The sequence below is a fragment of the Haliotis rubra genome, unplaced genomic scaffold (assembly GCF_003918875.1).
Source record: "Haliotis rubra isolate DU_JTF1 unplaced genomic scaffold, ASM391887v1 Scf953, whole genome shotgun sequence".
In the NCBI taxonomy this organism is placed as follows: domain Eukaryota; kingdom Metazoa; phylum Mollusca; class Gastropoda; order Lepetellida; family Haliotidae; genus Haliotis; species Haliotis rubra.
The window spans coordinates 82,157-103,743 of NW_025767694.1; the positions used below are offsets into that span (position 1 = coordinate 82,157).

The 21,587-nt window shown below is 37.6% G+C and overlaps 1 protein-coding gene across 1 annotated transcript in view; it reads right to left on the reverse strand.

Moving 5' to 3' along the window:
• The window catches only part of LOC124264975 (radial spoke head protein 3 homolog B-like), a 36,926-nt gene that overhangs the window by 11,331 nt on the left and 4,008 nt on the right, over positions 1-21,587 (reverse strand). The window contains 3 exon segments of the mRNA XM_046699756.1: positions 18,310-18,548; positions 19,174-19,336; positions 20,452-20,655. Of these exon segments, the coding sequence (XP_046555712.1) occupies positions 18,310-18,548; positions 19,174-19,336; positions 20,452-20,655 (606 nt within the window).

Genomic DNA, 21,587 nt, shown 5'->3' on the forward strand with positions numbered 1-21,587 from the left:
GTCAAGCATCTCTCTCCTACCTTTTTCTTCATTATCTCCACTTTGCCATCAACTACGCTGCTGCAAACAGTGAGAAAAAATTAGTAAAGCATGATCCTCATTTAACAGATTAATGACTTGTTTTATTTCTGATTTTAAAAGCAGCTCACCAAATTATAGACATTCCATCAAACTTGAGACTCACTAGTGTAAATATAGCCCATACTTCAGGCAACTGTTCTAGAACTAAATACTGCAAAGTATTCATACTGTTTAAAGGTACTGTTTACACGAACTGATGTGTTATAAAACAAATTAAGTAATGTTGAAAAGCGGTGTTCTCCTTGGGTTCCCTTAAATGATGAAAATCGGTGAGAAATTGGCTGATTCTGAAACAGGACTTTGCACTTGAGTAAGCTGACTGTTCATGCATGATGTTTGCACGTAGCACTTTAGACGGCAGGTAAAAGTGATCCTCATATGGTCATCTGCATAAAAGGTTTGCATTTTGGTTTTAGGATTGGTGGAAGAAATCAATCTTTTGATGTGAACCACATATATATGTGTAACATATAGTGAGTGTTTTAAGTGAGTCTAAACTTTTGATGGGAAGTATATTTTCATTTATTACCTTTTTGAAGTTTGGTGTTTGGCGGGAGGTTTGCTTTAGCACTGCTTGTAAGGTGGTTTCTAAAACCTCTTCAGAACAAAGAAAGCTGAAGACAAAGTGACAAAAATATTGGTAAATAAACAAGATTATGGGGCTTATATACAGAGTGTTTAGAGAAAAATTGCACTATGTTTTAAGTTACAAAGGAGATTGTTCAAGTCATTCCACATGCATCAAATGATCAGAATGAGAGACATTATTTACTTATGGAACTTTGCTCTGTTGTCTTCCTTTCGACAGCAGTTTTCGCTGGGCTCTGAGAAGTCTGAAATTATAAAGGCTAGAGCTATTATTTTGAAAAATAATATGGCCAGTTATCAAAATGATTAATCAGAGTTATATGCACTGACATATATGGTTTTAACTGATGGTCTTGTTGCTGACAGATTTAGCATATGGTCTGGAACTTGGGGCGGAAACAAACAAAATATCATATTCAAAAAGTCATCAGGTTCAATTAGTGACTTATGTCAATAGAAATATATGCCAAATGCATTAACAGAAGATAAAATTAATAGAAACATAACTTGGAAGACTTCACCTGGCGATTTTAAGTTCATCTACAACTTTCTGTACTCCTGCTGAGGCACCTCTTTTGTTTTGCCTCAAAGCAAAAACTGTGCCTTTCCGAAATCCACCATGGCGAAAAGAACTTTTCACCTTCTGCTTCGTGTTGCCATATGCCTCTGCAATTTGGCTTTGAGCACGCTCTTCTGTCTGAAAAAAGATTTGGATGATAAGACACAGAAAGATTATAGAAGGGTTTGAAAAGGACCTTCATAAGTTATGCGGCTTAGGTGTGTGTGTGTGATGATGATTTTAAGGGGTCACCCATTTTGTTCTAGGGGATCATGTGTGTGTTTGTGTGTGTGTGTTTGTGTGTGTGTGTGTGTGAATTTGAACATATAAATGTTTAAAATTATGCTTAGAAATTATGGGAAGGAGGGAATATTTGTTTTGTACGACATGCAGGGGTATCACTTGCTGTACATTAATTTTAGGAGAGACCATTTCACATTGTACATGCTACTCATAAAAATCATGTCCTGCCTTTACCCCTCCGAGCCATAAATTATGAGCAGTCCCTAAGGTGGACCTAGGTTCATAAAGATATCTCAGATCTTATTGTTTACCTTGAGATTGGAAACCATACATCAGAATCATATTGCCTGTAAGAAATATTGTCAGCATAAATATTCTGGTTCGATCATAGCTGAGCATCTAATATTCCGAACTGTCACAAAACCACTTTCAGGTCATTCAGCAATTGCTCTCTGAAGGGAATTTGGCACAGTTGACTATTTATTGAAGTCCCTAACGAGCTCATAATGTACACATATATAATGAAGGTGATAACTGCAGAATAATACAACTGATATATATAAAATGTAAATCACATATCGCCAAATGCATATTCTCCTAAGCCTAATAATTAAGCATTATTAGTGATTGAACTTAAATATTCACTTTTCATATAAAATGCAATCCTAGAATTTGCGTGAAGTTGGCGACAATATGAAAATAGTCCGAAATTGAAAATACTGTCAATAAACTATTCCAAACTATTCATTAATCAATCTTCTAAAGTGCGTAGGCCTGTTTGCCAATGTGTTTTTGGCTGTATAATGCCTGTACAGTGAAGTGTACTGAAAGTCAGATGCTTGGCAGCAAAGTGTAAAGGTATATTTTTGGGACAGTTAAAGTTATTGACGGTAAATGGTATGCAATGCTCAAATCATACTTGCCTCTGTGACCGGAAAAAGCACCGCTGCACTGTAGGTGACATCGGCTTCAATCTTTCAAGGCCGGAATCATCGAGAGTTCTGGTCTTGGCGGCTTTTTTGCCACCGTGTCACCTTCGTCGGCCTGTCCATGGTCCAAAATTAATTCCTCTTCTTTCTCAGAAGCTAAGACGCACTGGTCTTCTCGAAGTAGCACGCGATATAAAAGAACATAACCATACTGGTTTGTGCGCTGGCAGTATCCAGAGTCGCTGTGGATATATGTGATAACGGAGAATGGTCCCATGATTGTCGATGCCTTTAAATGGGACCACCAATTCATACGCACGTGCGCAGATCACACTTCCTGTTAAAAGCACAACCCTCCCCCCACCCCTGCTTAAGGTGTAAAACTTTATTAATCCGGAAGAACTTATTCTTTTTGTATCAAAATGGTGCAAAATGAATATATACAAAATTCACTGAAATATACACAAAATTACATGCACAAAAATGATTGCTGATGATTCTTATTCAGTTCACCACATTGGTAAAGTTGCGGAGTTAGTAGTTATCGCATGCATGGTGACTGCTCAAAAACATTTATTTGCATACGAAAGGACATATAATCGAAAAGGTTAAACAGTATGCTCTGTACTAGTTAGAATTTTCATCACACACAATGTTTGAGAGTAAGCTACAATTCTAGCATGTATCTTAAATTCTCTCACTCACTGCCGCATAGTAAATGATCTCTCCAACTTGGAACACCACAAACATGTACTCAGCCATTTAGTAGCAATAGAAACAAACAACTACAAATGGGCTATTATATTCGTAATTCGTAAACAATTTTAATTATAAAAGATAAAGGCTCCCTTCACAAGGGTAAAACATTAACAAAACTCCTGGCAGAAAACATCACGTAACGAATATCGTTTTTGTTTCATCACATTTTTTCACTGACTTGGAGAATATTTCCAGTTAACAGAATGAGATAGTTTGGTTTGCACTTTAACAGCACGCATTGACTTTACATTAGCTAAAATGATATTTCATTTGAGACATGTTGTGAGACGTAAGTGACATATGGCTAATGCAAATATATCCATTAGACAATAATAATACGGAATAAGTTCCGTGACCTTTGTCCATCTATTACACTAAACCAACGTGTGGCCTGTTCAAGAGCTAAAGCTAGACTTAGCCCAATGAGGTAAATATGTATGTATACCAAACGTACCTGGTCACATTTCTCTAAGATATTTTTAACTTTCTAATTTGAGCATATTATATTTAATGAAACGTTATCGAAAGCTAATTCCTATCGGATTCGTATGTATTTTTATTACACGGTATACCTGATTATTATGCCACAGTTTGTACAGGTGAACATATGGCATTATGTCCAGGGTGGCATCATTACAAAATAAGACAGTTTGAGGCTGAGTGAGCTTGATGTCCCCTGTAATGAACCTTGAATGTCAGGATAATCCCAGCATCTATGCGGGCTGCAGGTGACTTGTTGTTGTAGGTGCAGGAAGTGTATTGTGACGTGCATGTGTTAACACATCTGGGATTACATGACCACTAAAAGCATTAATGAGTTTGGTCAATAAATCTGAGAATTTGAAGTCAATTAACCAATTAAGGTATGCAGCTAGTGTAATTAGGGGAAATGAAGTTTCTTACAAAAACCATTGGCAAATGGCATTGTATCCAGTTTAGCATTCTAACCAGGGTATTATGTCAGGAAATCCGTTCTGGCAATAACTTCTAGCATTATAAACAGGTGCATTGTTTTGAATGATTTACGAGTATATTAGCCTGCATGTTTTGTCGGACTGGATGATTTTCAAATATTGAAAAGACATGTTCATACAAACCCTGTAGCACTTGGGGTCATTTGGAATAAATTCATTTGAAATAAATTCTGCTGACTGTTGATTGTCGTGAATCACTTTCGAAAGTCATATTATAATCCCGTCGCCGTTAAGTCAGTGAGTTTATAGTTTACGCTGCTTTTTAGCAATATTCTAGAAATGGACTTCGGGGTGACCCGTCCCCGTTTAAACTAGAAACTATTTTAAGGGCCTGCATTGTAAGTGTGATGAGTAATATATAGAAGCAATGGACCATAGCTGGTACCTACCAATAATATGCTATATGAAAGGAAATTTACATGTTTTGCTACTGTGGTACCAAATTGAAATATATTCCCCGAATAGGGAAGAATTGTAAATTCCTTCAACCTACATTCTGCAGCTACTTCAAACGTGTTTTCAGGGTGTTGCATAAGGGTTTATATCCGATTCTGCGAAACGTTCTTCAAATACGGAAAAGGTGTTCGCTCAATCGGTTCCAAAGGGGAGTTGGTTCCGCAAAATATCACACGATTCGGGGTTTTCTAACTTAGAAATGAAAACATAAAGTCGAACCAGTGTTGCTATTACTTTACGAAAAGCGCATTTTAAATATGTGTTTTACTTAGATATGAAAACACCATGTCGAACCAATGTTGTTTTTAACTTTACCAGTTCAGCGTGAACTGTTCAAACATGCAATGGAAGTATTCACTACTCCGAGTTGAAATGAAAACACAAGTTCAACGTTTTATGATAAATGTCAAGTGTAAATACAACCTGTTTTGTTATTTTAATTATTTTAATTGAATTCAGGCATTCGGAGTTTTGCGCGATCGGTTTCAACTTAACAGATTTTTACGATCTTTTTTCTCGGTTTCGGTTCTCTATAATTTGATATTTTCCGCGGTGTCGGGCCGTCACCTTGCATACAGAGAATAAAACGGGTAATGCGCCGGTTCTGAAACGGTATGTTTTAAAAGAAATTAAAAACCTATAATTCTCAAAGCTATACTACATGTACTATGGATCCCGACTGCAAATGCCCTAAATGCATACAACCATCATGATTTTAATTTCCCGACTACATGTCATACCATCTACTTCCATTAGATATAATCTTTTTCTTGTCATGTTACTGTTTGTTTCATATATCTATGTATATTGGAGCGGTCTTTTGAGCTTGTTGACCAATCCAGTTCATGAAATTTCTGTGGATGCTTTTCATGAAATAAATATGTTTAAACCAAATTGAAAACTCATGGTAAAGGGTGAAACGGTATACTCTCACACACTCAACATTCATCTATAAGGCATCTCTTTTTTTCTTCAATTAAATTTTGCATTCAATTGGTCAATTTCGGTTTTCTAGATGTATGATAGGAACATCACAATAAATCAAAAGTTGCCATCCATTTTACTTGTCTTATATATTCACCAACTTCTAAATACCTCTCAAGAATCTCATCACAAAACGGATATGTATATATATTCTGAAATTACTACCCGATGAAAATATTTTGTTACTGTTACATAACGATCACTGTTTAAATACGCATAATATTCTATGTAATATATATATATATATATATATATACACACACACACACACTTCAAACGTCGTTTGCTGAAACATATACTTTAGTGTAAATGCAAGCCGCAGGTACGTTGTTTGAAAACAGTATGGTTGATGTGAAATAAGCATATATATAGAAGAGCGAAGGATTTGCCGTCGGAAGCAGTCTGCGCTGGCACTTTCTTAGACCCAGTCGATCAATTCTCGCTACACCGCATCATGCGAAGCAGCTCCTAACAAATGGCATTGCTGGCACTGTTTGGAATTTGCACAAGACGCACATCCGGTTGTGGTTTGGCGCCAAGTGCAGACTACATAAAGACTGAAAACGTTCGATTAAGGACGATAAAATGGATGAAGAAGTGTCAGAGGTAAGTCTTTTTATGTAATAGATGTCTTAAAAGCTATTTTCCTTGAGAAGAAATGCTACATAGTCTTGTTTGCTACTCGATATTGCGATATATTCTTAGAAGACATGTACATTTCGATGTTGTTATGATGTGGCAGCCTCGGATTCTACGAGCTCTTGAATATATTTGGACACGTTATAATATATACATGTATATTCTGTCCGTCTATCTCCACGATTCTTCTTCCAATAGGACTTTCATAGTAACCAGATAATAGTTACACAAGCTAAATCATAAATTTGAAGACATGTCTCACTCTCACACGATCCGTCCTCGTTCGTGAATATACACCACATTTCTTCTTGCCTGTCCAAGCTATGCTGCAGCAGTTGGCCATAAGTGAGTCATATTCACATAGACTTGCTTGTTGATTAACTCTTGCAAGAATAATTTTTGATATGAATTTAGTTTTGAATTGCTTTCAATACTTATCTACACCAGCTGAAATCATAGCTTACATACACATAATTTACATTGTATTTTCCGATGATTATTAAGAAAACTGCAGCTATATTATACAACATATTAGACATACCAATCAGGTATAACATGGCTGTCTATGGGATAGATTAAAAGTTGTACTTACATATGGTGCTTAATCAAGTGTCATTCGATAACTAATCAACAGAAAGATGAAAATTTGAAAGAAATTATGCACATGCACATAGCTGAAGATGATTTCCAAGATGTTTGCAAAATATCAAAATAGAATGCCTTCTACTCAATTTGTGAATATTATTCTTGCAATTGTTAATTAAGATGTAAATCTATGGAAATTCCACTAATGGTGGCTCACTTATGGCCAACTACTATGTGTTAAGAAATGATGCGTTATATTACAAAAATGGGCATAGCCTCAAGACAATTCTATATGAAATATCTGATCTTGATAGATTAGCCATCTTACAATCAGTGTTTACCTCTTCATAACAACTTCTGGTAGATTTGATACCAAATCTGGTGAAGAATTGCATGTTAGCTTTAAAAGATATATGAGTTGTTATCATGAAAATGCTCTTGAATTATTAATTAACTTTTGATTGTACATTACCCTTTGGTTTTCATGTGATTATTTTTGTATGGAAAGTTTGGTTTGTTTACCTTTGTAAATTGTATTGGAGCGCCATAATATAAGTTTCTAATTCTAGCTTGTTTGCCAATAGTTTTGACAAATAAATATGTATAAACCACATAAGCAAAATGAATAGGCGTTCATGTTATGTTATGTGACCCTATATATGATGTCATGAATATTGTTGTACAGGTAGACAGTTTCTTCACTGAAGCAGAAATTGAAGAAGAATGTTGCAGGGGACCTCAGTATGGATCTGTCCTGTTTGTCACAAAAAAGTTTGTCAAGGAAACAGACTCTGAAAGCATCTTAATTCTGTGCATTCAGTGAGAGGTATGAGCATTTAACCATTATCATAATGTTCCACTTGGTTCTAAATTATGAAGAACTTAAAATAGAGGGGAAATGATAATATGATCACGTTCCATTGATTATTACTTGAAACAATAATGAGTCACTGCAATAGTTGATAATAAGTTAATTAAGAGTAAGTGAGTTAATTTAGTTTTACGCGCAATCAGCAATATTCCAGCTATATGGTAATGGTCTGTAAATAATTGTGTCGGGATCAGACAATCCAGTGATCAACAACATGAGCATCGATCTATGCAATCGGGATACGATGACACGATGACCACCCGACCCCGTTAGTCATCTAGTTGGGAAGTACAATACAGAGTATGACAGTGGTACAAGAATCATTATCGAAATGTCGCTCTCACGAATAAAGGAAGTTGTTATCCATAAAGTTGGTTCTATATCATAATAGTTACACAGGGATGCCAACTATATGATTTTATTGTAGTCGCTACAAATTTTAGCCTCAGACTACACCACTACGATTGTACTAGAAATTCTATGAAATTTGAAGAAACGTCATCAAAATTTAGATACATGGACAAAAACATACATTTTAAATTCGATTAAATACACATTTTACCTAAAAGAAACGACATGACTGACTTACTGAGTTTGGTTTCATGCCGCTTTAGCAATATTCCAGCAACATCACGGTATGGGGACACCAGAAATGGGCTTCACACATTGTACCCATGTTGGGATTCGAACCTCGTTGTTCGGTGTGATTTGAGCTAACGCTTTAACCATTAGGCTACCCACAATGGCCTAAAACGACATGAAGAAATGTAATGCTGATAATGTGTGGAAATCTGCTGTTGGACATACATGTATATGCAATGAAAGCTTCACTCTTGATTATTATCTTTCTCAGAATCCATCATGATTTTAAGTATTTAGTTGACTACTAAATTTATGGTCAAACTACCAATTTTGCTCCTTGAAACTGTTTGAAACACTTTGGGGTTGGCATGTCTGGTTATACTTCTCTCCCATTTTATGATATTTAGCAATGACAAATAGGCTCTATTTTGTATGCACAATTCAATCATTCAAAGATAGGAGTATAATAAGGTATGTGTTGCCCTTTCATTATGAATTTAGTTTGTAAACAACTGCAGTTTCGAGGAAGAGCTATCTAAATTGTTCAAGTTGTTTCTGTTCAATTTGTTTTTTAGCTGGAACTGCATCGAAAAGATACAAGCTGTATGATTATTGTCCTACTGCCAGGATTCCAAGATCAGCACCCAATCAAGATGGTAAGTTGAGATTCAGTGGATTTCATACAATGTGTGAGCTATCTGTATCAGCAGTGGTGCATATAGGGCTACAGACTTTCAAGGCAGGCTTTCTATATAAATATATATAATATATTCTATTAATATAAAAAAGACTTTTTCCCATGAAGACCAATTTTGAAATTACATGTAGTGAATGCATGTAGTTTTATATCTTATAAACAAGCGTATGTCAATAGTGTAAGACTTAAAACAAAAACATCAGAGAGCATGATAGTTTTTGCCAAAATCTTACCTTCAATGTAGATTTTAACACTGTGGGCCTATGAGGATTCATAAATTGCATATCTTAGTATTTTGCAATAAAAGGAATGTGCTTCAAAGGGAATACCGTTTTTCTTCAGGGTACAAAAATGTTCACAATGTGAAATAACTTTGCCTGGTGGGGGAATGAGATACTTCCCAGTCAGTTGTATGTTATTGTCTTTATTGGTATCAAACAGTGCCTACTTCATTGGACAAGTAATTAATTGCAGTGTATAAGACCATTTTTAATATATTGCAATACCAGAGTTCATTCTAGGCCCTTTTGCTATTCAACGCACTAATATTTAACATGGTGCACTGTTAGGGTACGGGCGGAACGCCTGGCACCTCAAGCAAAACTCAAGAACATGTTTGGTTTCTCTTGTGGATTTAACCTCTATTGAAAGTTTAAAAAAGGAAGTAAATTCATAGTAGTAACTAGTAGTGTGTTGCTTTAAGTCACAGCAATTTGACATGACCCACAATATTTTCGAAATTGCCCACATAACTGAGGGCTGCTGGGCCATGGGCTCACTTTTTAGAAATGCTTGAATGAACACTGCAATACAATTATTTGGTCAGTATTTGGCATATCATGGAATTGCTTCAGGAGATAAGCATCTTTCATAGTTTTTTTTACTTCCAGGAACTTGAAAGAGAAGGAAGTTGAACAAGAAAAGGATTGTGCAGAGAATGAAACCATCATGACCCCAAGCAGTACTCAATCCATGTATGGATGTGATCACTCTCTAATTAGTAATCAGGATGCAGCAATAAGTTCATGTAAAGATAAAGAGGAAGAAGATCAGTCAGTGTTTTCTAATCAGAATGTACCAGGTTATGGCGCCAAGCAACATTATTCCCACATCAGCATCATATCAAGATGGATCAGAAACTTCAGCAGCTACTGTAATTCAAGAGGTGGAAGAAAACTTGCATGACAATGCTATTTAGATTGGCGGATGATGGTGTAAGCAATTTCTATTATGCAGAAGATAAAGATGCTGAAGGAGACAATTTTCTGCTTGTGGATATGGACTGTAGTGATGACTGTTCCGATGCTGAAAGTTCTTCAGATGAGTCTGCTGTCTCATCAGAGGAGGATCCATCTTTAGACAATAGCTCACTACTAGGTCCACCTTTGTATGTGTTTCCTCCATCAGATACTTTGCAAAGGTCACCGATATCCATCACATCAACAACATATGCTATTACTGTGTGCCTATGCTATTTCACAAAAATTGTCAGGTGTGGCATTTCAGCAGCTGTTGGATGTAATAAAACTACATTTGCCAGAAAATAGCATTTGTGAAGGAAATGTTTTGGAACTGAAAGAGAAACTGGCAAATGAAGAGATCATTTTTCATGACATTTTGTAGGGTTTGTGGAGCTTTATTTAAAGAAGATGTCTTGATGTGTAGAACCCAGGTTGTGGAGCAAGAAAGATTACAGACACCGACAGAAGCGTGTATGTTTTGCAACAAGCAATTGTGAGGAACAGCTCATAATATTCTTCAGAGACATGGAAACTTTGAAAAATTCAAAAAAGAAATTGAAAAGAGGGTCACCGATGCTGACAATGCATGTATTTGTGATGTCACTTCAGGTAGTATGTACAAAGAGTTGTGTGAGCCTGGCAATTTCCTGGACAATGTCAATAATACCCTAAACATCACATTAACCTGGAATACTGATGGAATTCCGTTATTCAAATCCTCAAGTGTTTCTCTTTGGCCAGTGTATCTGGCTGTAAATGAACTTCCCCAAAGGAAGCGTTTCTTGAAGAAGAACTTGGTTGTTTGGGGAATATGGCAGGAGACTGTAAGCCATCAATGAACACGTTTCTTTCACCCTTTGTCAAAGATATGATGAAGTTATACAGAACAGGTTTCCCTGTGAATGGAAAGATTTGTCGAGCAATGCTGCTTCTTGGCTCGATGGATCTTCAAGCCCGAGCATATGCCATGAATTTTGTGCAGCACAATGGAAGCGAGTAGCTGCCTTTACTGTGAGGAACCTGGCAAAGTTGTCACATCAGGGAAAGGGCATTGTCGGTGTTTTCCATACAGTGATGAAGTAACCATGAGGACAAAAGTTCAGTGTCGCGAAGCTGCTTCTGGAGGCAGTGTCAAGTGGGAAGAGCTACCCATGGTTTCCATGGGAAAAGTGTACTTTGCTTGCCTTTCTTCCAGCCACAGCAGCATATTGTTATTGACTATATGCATGGAGTTTTACTTGGAATTAACAAGAAACTTTTTTCACTCTGGTTTGATGCCAAGTTCTACAAAGAAGTTTTCTTCATTGGAAACAAAATTGAAGACTTAGACCATCTCCTGAAAAGAATCAGACCTCCATATTTAATAAACAGACTGCCTAGAAAACTGAAGAACAACTATCATCGCTGGAAAGCATCTGAAATTCGTTCTTGGTTTCTGTTCTACAGTATTCCTTGTTTACAGGGCATCCTACCTCATACATACCTTAAACACTTTGCTTGTTTAGTGGAAGGAATCCATCTTCTCTTGATGGAATGCATATCACCGCAGAATCTGCTCAGAGCAAAGACCTTGCTTCATGCATTCTACAAGAATTCAACAGATTTGTATGGAGAAAACTTTGCTGGACTAAATGTTCACAATCTATGGCACTATGCAGACTGTGTGAAGATGTGGGGGCCATTATGGGCATGGTCATGCTTTGGATTTGAATCCTGCAATGGAGAAATGTTGCAGTCCGTGCATGGGAAAGGAAATGTTTGTACCGAAATATTTTGGTCACTCCATGCAGAAAAGCAAATAGAACTTGGAATGAAAAGCATGCCAAAAGGACAAGTGAAAGCTTACTTCCAGAAGGTGCTGCTTAGTAGCAAAAAGAAAACACCAAAACTGCACAAGCATATCAATGCGAAAGTATATTCCACCCCTCAAGATGTTGTGGTTGAAGATGACTTGCTGAGGGATATGGATGTCAATAAAACAGAGGTGACAACTGCAACTGAAGCATCCCAAGCCAAGGTTTTGAAGATTGTTCGACATGGTTTTGTCTTCTACAGCAAAGCATGCACAAGAGTAAGGAAAGAAATTCCTACACAGCTCTGCTCGAAACTCCAGCTGCAGATGGAGGAAGGGCCATCATCATTGACTACTTCCTTGTGAATAAGATGACATATTGCATATTTGCAGTTGGACATACAATGCGAGTAGTGGGACCAGCATTGTCACGTCAATGTTGTCATATACAGAAAGTGGAACAGATACATCGGTAAGTTATCTTAACATAATTCATTCAAGAATAGCATGGCCTATGATGTTGGGTGTCCAAGCCACAAAGTGTGAGTTATCTAGGAGGGTCATCTCTGCGGGCAACAAAAGTTAATTAAATCTAGATGTTATCTGTGTGCTTTTCAGGGTCTCCAACATCATATAACAGAAAGTTGTTATAATAGTTAATGACTGTTTCTTGCAACATTGGTTTTAAAAAAAAAATGATCTAATTGTAAGCTTTTTAATGACACACAATACATCTTGCTGTACCACCAGTAGACATTTTACACCAAACACTCTGGCAACCCGTCTAATAGTTGTGTAACCGTTTTAATATTTCCTTCCGTACCATTATCAGATGATCAGCTCCAAGTAAGTTTTCACAATTGTACTTAAATTATTCCCATGACAAAAAAAGTTGTACCAGTACATATTCCAACAGTTTTTCATTGTGAAATGAAACTGTACCAGAGGCCCAGACAAGATCATTATCCGGGTAAAATACGTATAGAAACTTTCCAATTATGCACTGAAAAATAATTGTTGCCTACCAATTACACATTTAAACTGTTAGATACGCAGAGAGTTTAAAACAAATGCATATGGAATATACTTATAAAAATCGCTTGCGTAATGAAAAAGACGTTGATTGCTATCAAGTTGTACTGTGAGTATAGGACAAGTGTTGTACTGTCAGTGTAGGATGACTGTTTTTTTATAAAATCATTTCCCTTATATTTAAGTTGGTTTTGATTAGGTATGACATAAGGCAGAACATACCTGCTTAGTAAACTTACTCAATGACACAATACTTAGGTGTGTAAAATTGACTGAAATGTGTACATATTTGAAATCCGTCGGTAACGGTAAATGAAATACCACTCAACATTCATAATACCCACTCCCAAAAAATACAGTGGACCCAATACCTACATTAGCTAAATCTTTTCTGGAGCTCTGCTGTACCATGAAATTCAGCATCCTGGTTTTCAAGTCATGTGACCAATATGGTTAGCAGGTAAATTGTTTCCATCATGCCACTGTGGTTCAACAGTACCATAAAGTAAAGCTTCATATATTATATTATTTCAATGACATCACGGAAAACCTTATTTCAAATAAATGTTTGGAAGGATATCATTGGATTTAGTGCTTTCAGTATTTATCACTCCTTTGCATCCACTCTGGTTTGTTTTGCTTACATAATGCATATATCGTAATTACATCTTCACTTAGAAATTATCCACATTTTTCCAGGAGGATCACTGCAGTGCCTGCTCAGCTCCTAAAAGAACCCGTTGTGTTTATGGCGAAAGGACAAGAACAGTTCATTGCATGTTTCCCAAACTTTGTTGAAATGGACTGAGATCTCATGCCCTGTGATATGCCTGTCCTGAAAACCTATGTAAAGTATTATAGTTTAAAACCAGATACCAACCTCAGAGAACGCTGCGGTCAGCTTCTCTTCAACAACTAAATGTCCCCAAAACAAGAACAACACTCTGCGGTGAAAGGAGTTTTGCCAAAGCAGCACTTTGGAATGAACTCCCACCAAATATCCAGCAAATCAATGATTTTGAGACATTTCAAAGTGAGCTGAAGACTGTCTTGTTCAAACAAGCCTGTGACCTGCATGCCTTTGAGCAAATTTTGGATTAAGGAGCAAAAATACAAATATGAACTTTATTGTTATAAAGGGGACATTGACTATACACTGGTAGCTAAGATCTTGTAAATCTTTTATCTGCACACACGCTATTAACTTATAGTGCTATTGTGTGTTTCCAAACAGGCCTTTTATTTATGTAAATACATTATATGGTTTCCCTTCTGTAAAATTTGTGTTTGATGTTCGACTCACCATAGTTTGAATCGTGTGTTCTGTTCTGAAAAAAGTGTCTTTTTAAAGTGACAATAATTTATGAATATCAGCTTTGGAAGGTATATTTAGGGTCATGTGCATATTTATCATGTGTTTATGCACAGATGCTACAAACAATAAAAATGTATTTGGTTATTTACTAAGGCTGTAATGATTCACTCACACATTTTCGGTGAATCAAACTGAAGCCCTTCATGAATTCAATTCGTTATTCGTGGTCACCAGAACCGAATATTAATGAATATTTATGATTTTTGTAAGGGAGTATGTTTTACTTGAACCCTTGTGTACTTTTGGAAAGTGAGATATGCAAGGATTGAATATGTACTGGCAATGCAGTAGCGCAAGTCATGTTAGTTTGCCAAGGCCGCACATGGTACTGTCGACTATAACTATTCCATACCAAATTTGAGTGTCATGAGATCACTGGTTATTGCCGTGACAAATCAAAACTGTCAACATGGGCGTTCCATTTTGTAAATAAATCACTTAACTACAATATTGTATTCATGAATAATTATTTGTATTCGTTACCCAAGATTCATGATACGTATCATATTCACCACATAGTGTATTTGTTGCAGCCCTATTATTTACTATAGTTATTATCATTTATCCAATAAATAGTTTAATGTCCTTGTACAAACTAGTTTTGTTTTGTTTTGGTATGTTTTGTAAATCGTTTTGTAAATTTTCTTTTAGTTTTAACAGCTGGATTAAGCACATATATAGATATAGATATAATCTTCTTTCATCTTGATTCTCCCATTTGCGCAGATCGATGCTCATTCTGTTGATCACTGGATTGTCTGGTAGAGACTCAATTATTTACAGACCGCCACCATATAGCTGGAATATTGCTGAGTGCGGCGTAAAACTACACTCATTCGTTCACTCACTCACTCACTCATTTTGATTCATATTGCAGTGGTTGGTATTATCTTAGAAAATAATCTTTGACTTTAAACTTTATATTAACTTTAGGCTTTGTTCTTATGGCAAGTCAAAAAGAGAACATTTTAAATAATTCTGTCCTCACAAAAATGTCACCAGAAGGTGTGACCCCGTCCTTCATACAAAACAGGTGTTCACTTGTAATCGTGTATTCATGTCCACTCCAAAAAGCTTGAAAATGTTCTGAAATATCTTCTTGACTTTGCAATCAGTGTTTGCATCTGTTAAAATTTTTAAGTTATAGTGAAATATATTCTAAGTCAGTATTGCCGCACAATTGCCGCACTGCGGTAATTTGGACTTAGAAAAAATGAGAAGAGTTTCCAGATGAAGTCAAATTCAGAGTTGAAAGCCGCATCCAAAAAAAACTAAGTTAAAAAAGCCGCATATTTTCCGCAAAGAGAGATGCGGCTTGATGCGGAACGAGTGCGGCTTTTCATAAAACCGCATTTTTTCCACACTATTTCCACATCTACCGCAGTTTTTCCGCAACTTTGCCGCAAGTTGCTACAGTGATGCGGCATTCTCATGTATGGGTTGAAGCCAGTACACTGTATTCTCTGCCCTGTAATGAAGAAGCCTAGTCACTGTTCTCAACCCATCATCACACTTCATCAAGCAATGAAGACCATAGATTGAAAAGTTAATCTGGCAAGACAAGCCTCTAGAGTTTTCATCATTGATCACATGCTCCTCAGACCTGTTGACATGTTTTACAACCTTTAACCTCCCTTCCCCTCCTCTACCTCCCTAATCCAACCTCTTCAATCCTCTGACCCACAGAGCAGACACCCAAAGAGAGACTTTCCATCATCAAAATGAGTGACAAATGCCGATTTGTGTTTTTGTGTTCAAACAATGAGATCAAACCAGCTGAGCTGGGCCAAACTAACTAGCAGGCGTGTGTCCGAATCACTCTCTGTCACACGCTAAATAGAGCCCGTCCCATGCGACGGCGGGCTGCGAAGGGCTGTGAGGGGAATGAATCAGGCAGCAGTTTCTGTGCCCTGCCAGCTGAGGGGTTCCCAGGCTCCACACCAGGGGCCACCCTCACGCACACACCCAAACTATGGCCTACTGACGTTAAACATCTCTTATGATGGCTCCACAAAACAGGTGATTGCTTGCAAGGAAAATTAGGGAAAAGTAACTTTTGCCAGGCCAATAAATCTGTGGTGTATTGTTAAGAGTGTGTAGACAAAGCTGAGACTGGGACAACAGCTAAAGCTGGGACAACAATAAAACACAGTAGAGTAATAGTGCAATGTATCATGCACAGTAATAACTCACCGTGTTTAAAACCTCCTGTCAATAATAAGCTTGTCAGGTGAGATATGAATGTTGATGTAACTTATAGTGCTAAAAACATGACAATAAGAATGAGCTTGCTACCTCTGACTAACATTTGAACACATCCAGTGAGAGGATTAGAGGCCACAGTTGAGGTATTAGGTTGGTGTTGGTTTGGGGTGTATGTGGGTGTGGTGATGAGGTAGGGGGAGGTGGGAGTAGTAGCTACTTGAAAATAGACTAATAAACACCAGTTTGAATTTCTGATTAAGGTAAGACAATGCAAAGCAATGGTAATTAAAAACAGTTTTGGAAAAGATCCTTTTTCAATTTTCAAAATTCCTTCAAACTTTATGTTACACTTCTGTGTTGTCAGTTCACATTAAAATTGTGTTTGGAAAAGCAGCATTTGACTCACATTGGAAAGAGAACTCCAGACAACAGATGCAGTAAGTAAGTAAGTAAATCAGTATAAGTACAAAAAGCCTGAGGAAAATTAGAAATAGGGAGGTTAGAATTAGGTATCACATCATTTGTACATAATGTAGTAAATACACACAAAAAATATTACAGAATATTTTTCATTTTAAATTAATGACTATCTGTTTTAAACAATGTATTGAGACAGGTAACATTTACACTCAATGATAAGAAGAAGGCTTTTTCGTTTTGTTTTTGTTTTGATTGCAAATATAAATAAAAGTATTATGTATCCAGCATTAATAAACTATAATTTCTCCTACCAGTATCAATCTTATCTGCAGTAAAAGAGAGAGCTGCTGGGTGTGAATGACAAGCCTGAGAACTCCACCTCTTGTATATAATTAAGTGGTGAGAATCTGAGACGGGTCATTTGCCTTAGGTCCATTATGAACTGTGAACTGGCCACACGTGGACTGCCCATTCAGTTCACAAAACTCCACTCACCTTTCACCCCTAAACCATTAATCTTAAACCACATTGTCATAAGAAAAACCTGAAATATGCTGTGATGCTAAGTAGTTGTCATTGTCCACTGCAAAGTGTTGGAAACTGTTTCAGTGATGAGATCTGTTCATTATAAATCAGGGAGGCAATGGTGCTGTGAAGAAGTGGTCACTTCATTACACTCTTCAACTAACAGTTCCAGCTTGACTTAGCTACAGATACTGAACCATTTCTGTTTGTTGAGAAGTGTCTAAACTGCAGGCAACATAGGTCCAAATGTATGGTTAACTCTAAGTAACAGCCGAACTCATTTAGCAAGCAGAAGTGTTTTCATTCCTGTTCCATGACACAGCCTTTGGTATCATGTGATGACAACAAGCATCACGTACTCCACAATACACACACAGTACACAATTATTCCAAGAGACATGACATGCTTAGTCCACCATGATAATGTCACAGTGTTAACATTACTCATGTTATTAAGTGGATAAAAGAAGGGATGGTTACCTAATTACAAACTGGGAGTCAAATTTGGATTGAAAGTCAGACAACATAACAGTGAGCACTGACAGACTGATTATCCATGAATGGATCAGCTTCAGTGGTTCAGTTATTTATGCAGAGACGTAAGAATCACGAACAAATGGCAGGATGGAGGGACCTCGGATGCCACAGCATTGCAAAAGCTCAGCTGACCCTTTTGTCAAATATATGCAAACAATTATGAATCAATGCATGCAGTCCTGACATCAAACAGGAAAGATTTTATGAATGTTTCATTTAATGATGAGAGCGTTACCTCCGTGGTTGTGGCCGGGGCAGCTGTCTGGTCAGTCCCACCGGTTTCATCTGAAGCAGCATTCAGGGCCTCTGTGGCCTGCTGGGAGTGGATGGCTGTGTCCAGACGACTGTACAGATCCATGCGTTTCAGCACCACCTCTCTCAGCATGCCATCCAGCACCAGCCTGCCCAGCTCACACTTCTCTAGTTGCTCAGACACTCTCTCCATCAGCCATGGCATGAATCCTTGCTCCACATCTGACAAAAATATCAGGACAGACATGTTGCTGATGTGCTCTACACAAGGTTTTCTAAACAGTTTAAGATAGCAGTTAATATCAATAAACAATTATTCAACAGAAACAGGACCAGATTAAGCAATCGCTTGAACTTTCACAAACATATCCATACCGCCTCCGTGGTGTAGTGGTTAGAGTGTCTGCCCGGAGAGCGGAAGGTCGCAGGTTCGATCCCCGACCGTGTCATACCAAAAGACGTTAAAATATGGTACTTGTTGGTCCCTGCCTGGCGCTCGGCATTAATGGGTACAACAAGGACTAGTCGGCTCAGAGTCAGTATAATGTGTCTGAGTGGGGTATTCATGTTTCACTGCGGTAGGGTATCTCAGTGGGCTAGCACTATTAAACCAGCTAAGTCTGGGCTAGTACAAGCAGCCGCACATACACATACACACACATGCACGTCGTCATATGAGCGACATATTCTCAAGCACGACGTTAAACCCAATTTCACCTCACCTCACCTCACAAACATATCCATTTATTTCACAAATAAACAAATAACAGCAATGAAAGTTATTCTATCAAGTCATATATCTTCCAAACTGATTAGTCGAGGAACTGGGAAGGTGAACTCATTTTACCTCTCTCTACAGGATCATAGAAGTATCCATTGTCTGAGAGTGTTCCAAACACTGACGGTACAAGGTCTGCAAGGTAGCTCTGTGCAAACACACGTGCAGCAATCTTCTCTGCAGTCTCCTTCTCCTTCCGTAATACTTCTCTCTGCTGCTTCATGCGCCTTTCCTACAACAAATAGTCACACACTTTACTAGTACACCTCCAGGCAATATCACCCATTTGGGCATGGATACAGTATTTGTCACTGAGCATTAACGAAATTTATTTAGTGCTTGTCATTGTTTGTGAAGAAGCCCATAGTAATCATATGTCATATGAACACATTGTTGCAAATAACTGAAGATTATGTCATCCATTGATCATGACATCACAAACATTTAAGTGATTACATTCCAGCATCATAATGAGTAGGAATTATAAATTTTCAACATTTTCTACAAGACATTAGACCATATGTAAATATGTAATGTAACAAATAACCCAACAGCAAGAAGGAATGATGGATTATCTGTCCCTTGTGAACTGATTTTGTACATTAGGAACCTTTGGCATGTAACATTCTACAGCGGAAGCTGTATAATTCGACAATCTGTGAAATCCGACACACTGTATAATCCGACAATTTTTCCTGGTCCCAGTGAGTGTCGGATTATACAGCTTTCACTGTACACCAATTCCCTCGGGGCCCATAGCTGTTATCTAAGGCATCATCTTAAAACATTCACGTGGCTGACTACACATAAGTGTCTATCAATTCCTTTTGCTGTAACCTCTCTCAGATGCACTCCAGATTTATGTGGTTGACCATCTACATAAAGCCATGACGTTTACATCATCATGTGTCATGGTTCTATCTCTTTGGGCCCATGGGTTTTACAGGCAATAGTTTTGCACTTTTAAGGCATTCACCACTATATGTCAACATCTCCACTGCCATTGTGAAAAATCAAGCAAATAGAAGAGAGTGTTATTGAAACGATTAAGAAAGTTAACTTATATGGACATGCAGGTAGAATTAAGACAGTGAATTACTTTTGCACATCCACTTTGAAATATATTTGAAATATATTTCAAATCTTTTCAAGTCGTCATGTTTATCACTAAATGTTGTGACTCTTGGCTGATGTCAGAGAAAAATGGTGAATGTTGTGAGAGTGTAAAGGTCACTAGAGAAATTTGGGTACCAAGACGTCAGCAGCACCCCATTTCTCTTGATGAAACACTGCAACACCTAAACTGCAAACAACTGCTTTTATCTCCTCATTTCTACTCTGACAAACCTTCTCCTCTCTGTGTCTCCTTTCCTGTTCTTCCAGACGCTGTTGTTCCACCAGCTCTGCATTGCGAAGTTCCTCGAATGCCCGCTGCTGCATGCGTAAGTTGGCAAGTTCCTCCTCTTCCATGACCTCCAGCAGTGCTTGTTCCACCGTCTTCCCCACTAGTACCTCCAGGATAGGCCTTGCCTCCACATCAAAGTCAAACAGCTGCAACACATGTCATATGCATGGTTCAAGTGAATAAGAACCTAAATAAAGAGCTAATCAAACTCTTTTCACAGCTCCTTAGATATGTAGGACTCGGATCCATGGCAGGCCCCAAATCCATGGCGGATTTCCAAATCCATGGTTAGCTGCCGTACCTACCCTAATCTGTGGTGGATTTCCTACTCATCGTCGTTAGAACATTTCAGCTTGGTAGAATAGTGGTTAATGGTATTTCATTTATGTGTTTCTAACTTACTGATACCCCTTGGCTGATCTGTCAGCGCTAAGATCGTCTTTCGATATTGCTAATGGTTTTACGACTATCATAGAACTAATTGAGCTTCGAAAATTTAGGCCATGCTAATCTTGCAAATCTTTACACTTCCCCATTTCGGATGCAGCGTTTTCAGTTTTGTAATCTAACATATTTTTTCCATGTCGTTACAAAATGTTTCTGCATTGGGATCTTTTGATACGGGTTTGTTCTTCTTTGTAGGTGGGTCCGCAATTACAAAACCATCATTTTCTATGGTTTCCATTTCCTTAGCTTTGAAGATTTTCCTGAGATTACTATCGCCACGAACGGCTAGTGTCGAATAACGTCGGGAACGGTTAGGGATTATGACGTCATCGCGTAATGACGTTTTAACATGATGACGTCATGTAACAATCGAACAATCAAACCTGCCACGGATAAGGAAACCCGCCATAGATTAAAGACCCGCCACAGATCTGAATCCTACAGATATCTTCTTGTCTTAACAGATATGAACAGATTGGAATTGGTATGTGCTAACTGAACGTCAAATATGTCATATGAAAAATGTTTCTTGAATGGACCCATGAAAACTCTTATAGAATCTAATAAAGTCAATGAATTAGTTAAGGTTGTAATGATATGACGTGGTCATCATGTCACAACTGCTTAGCAT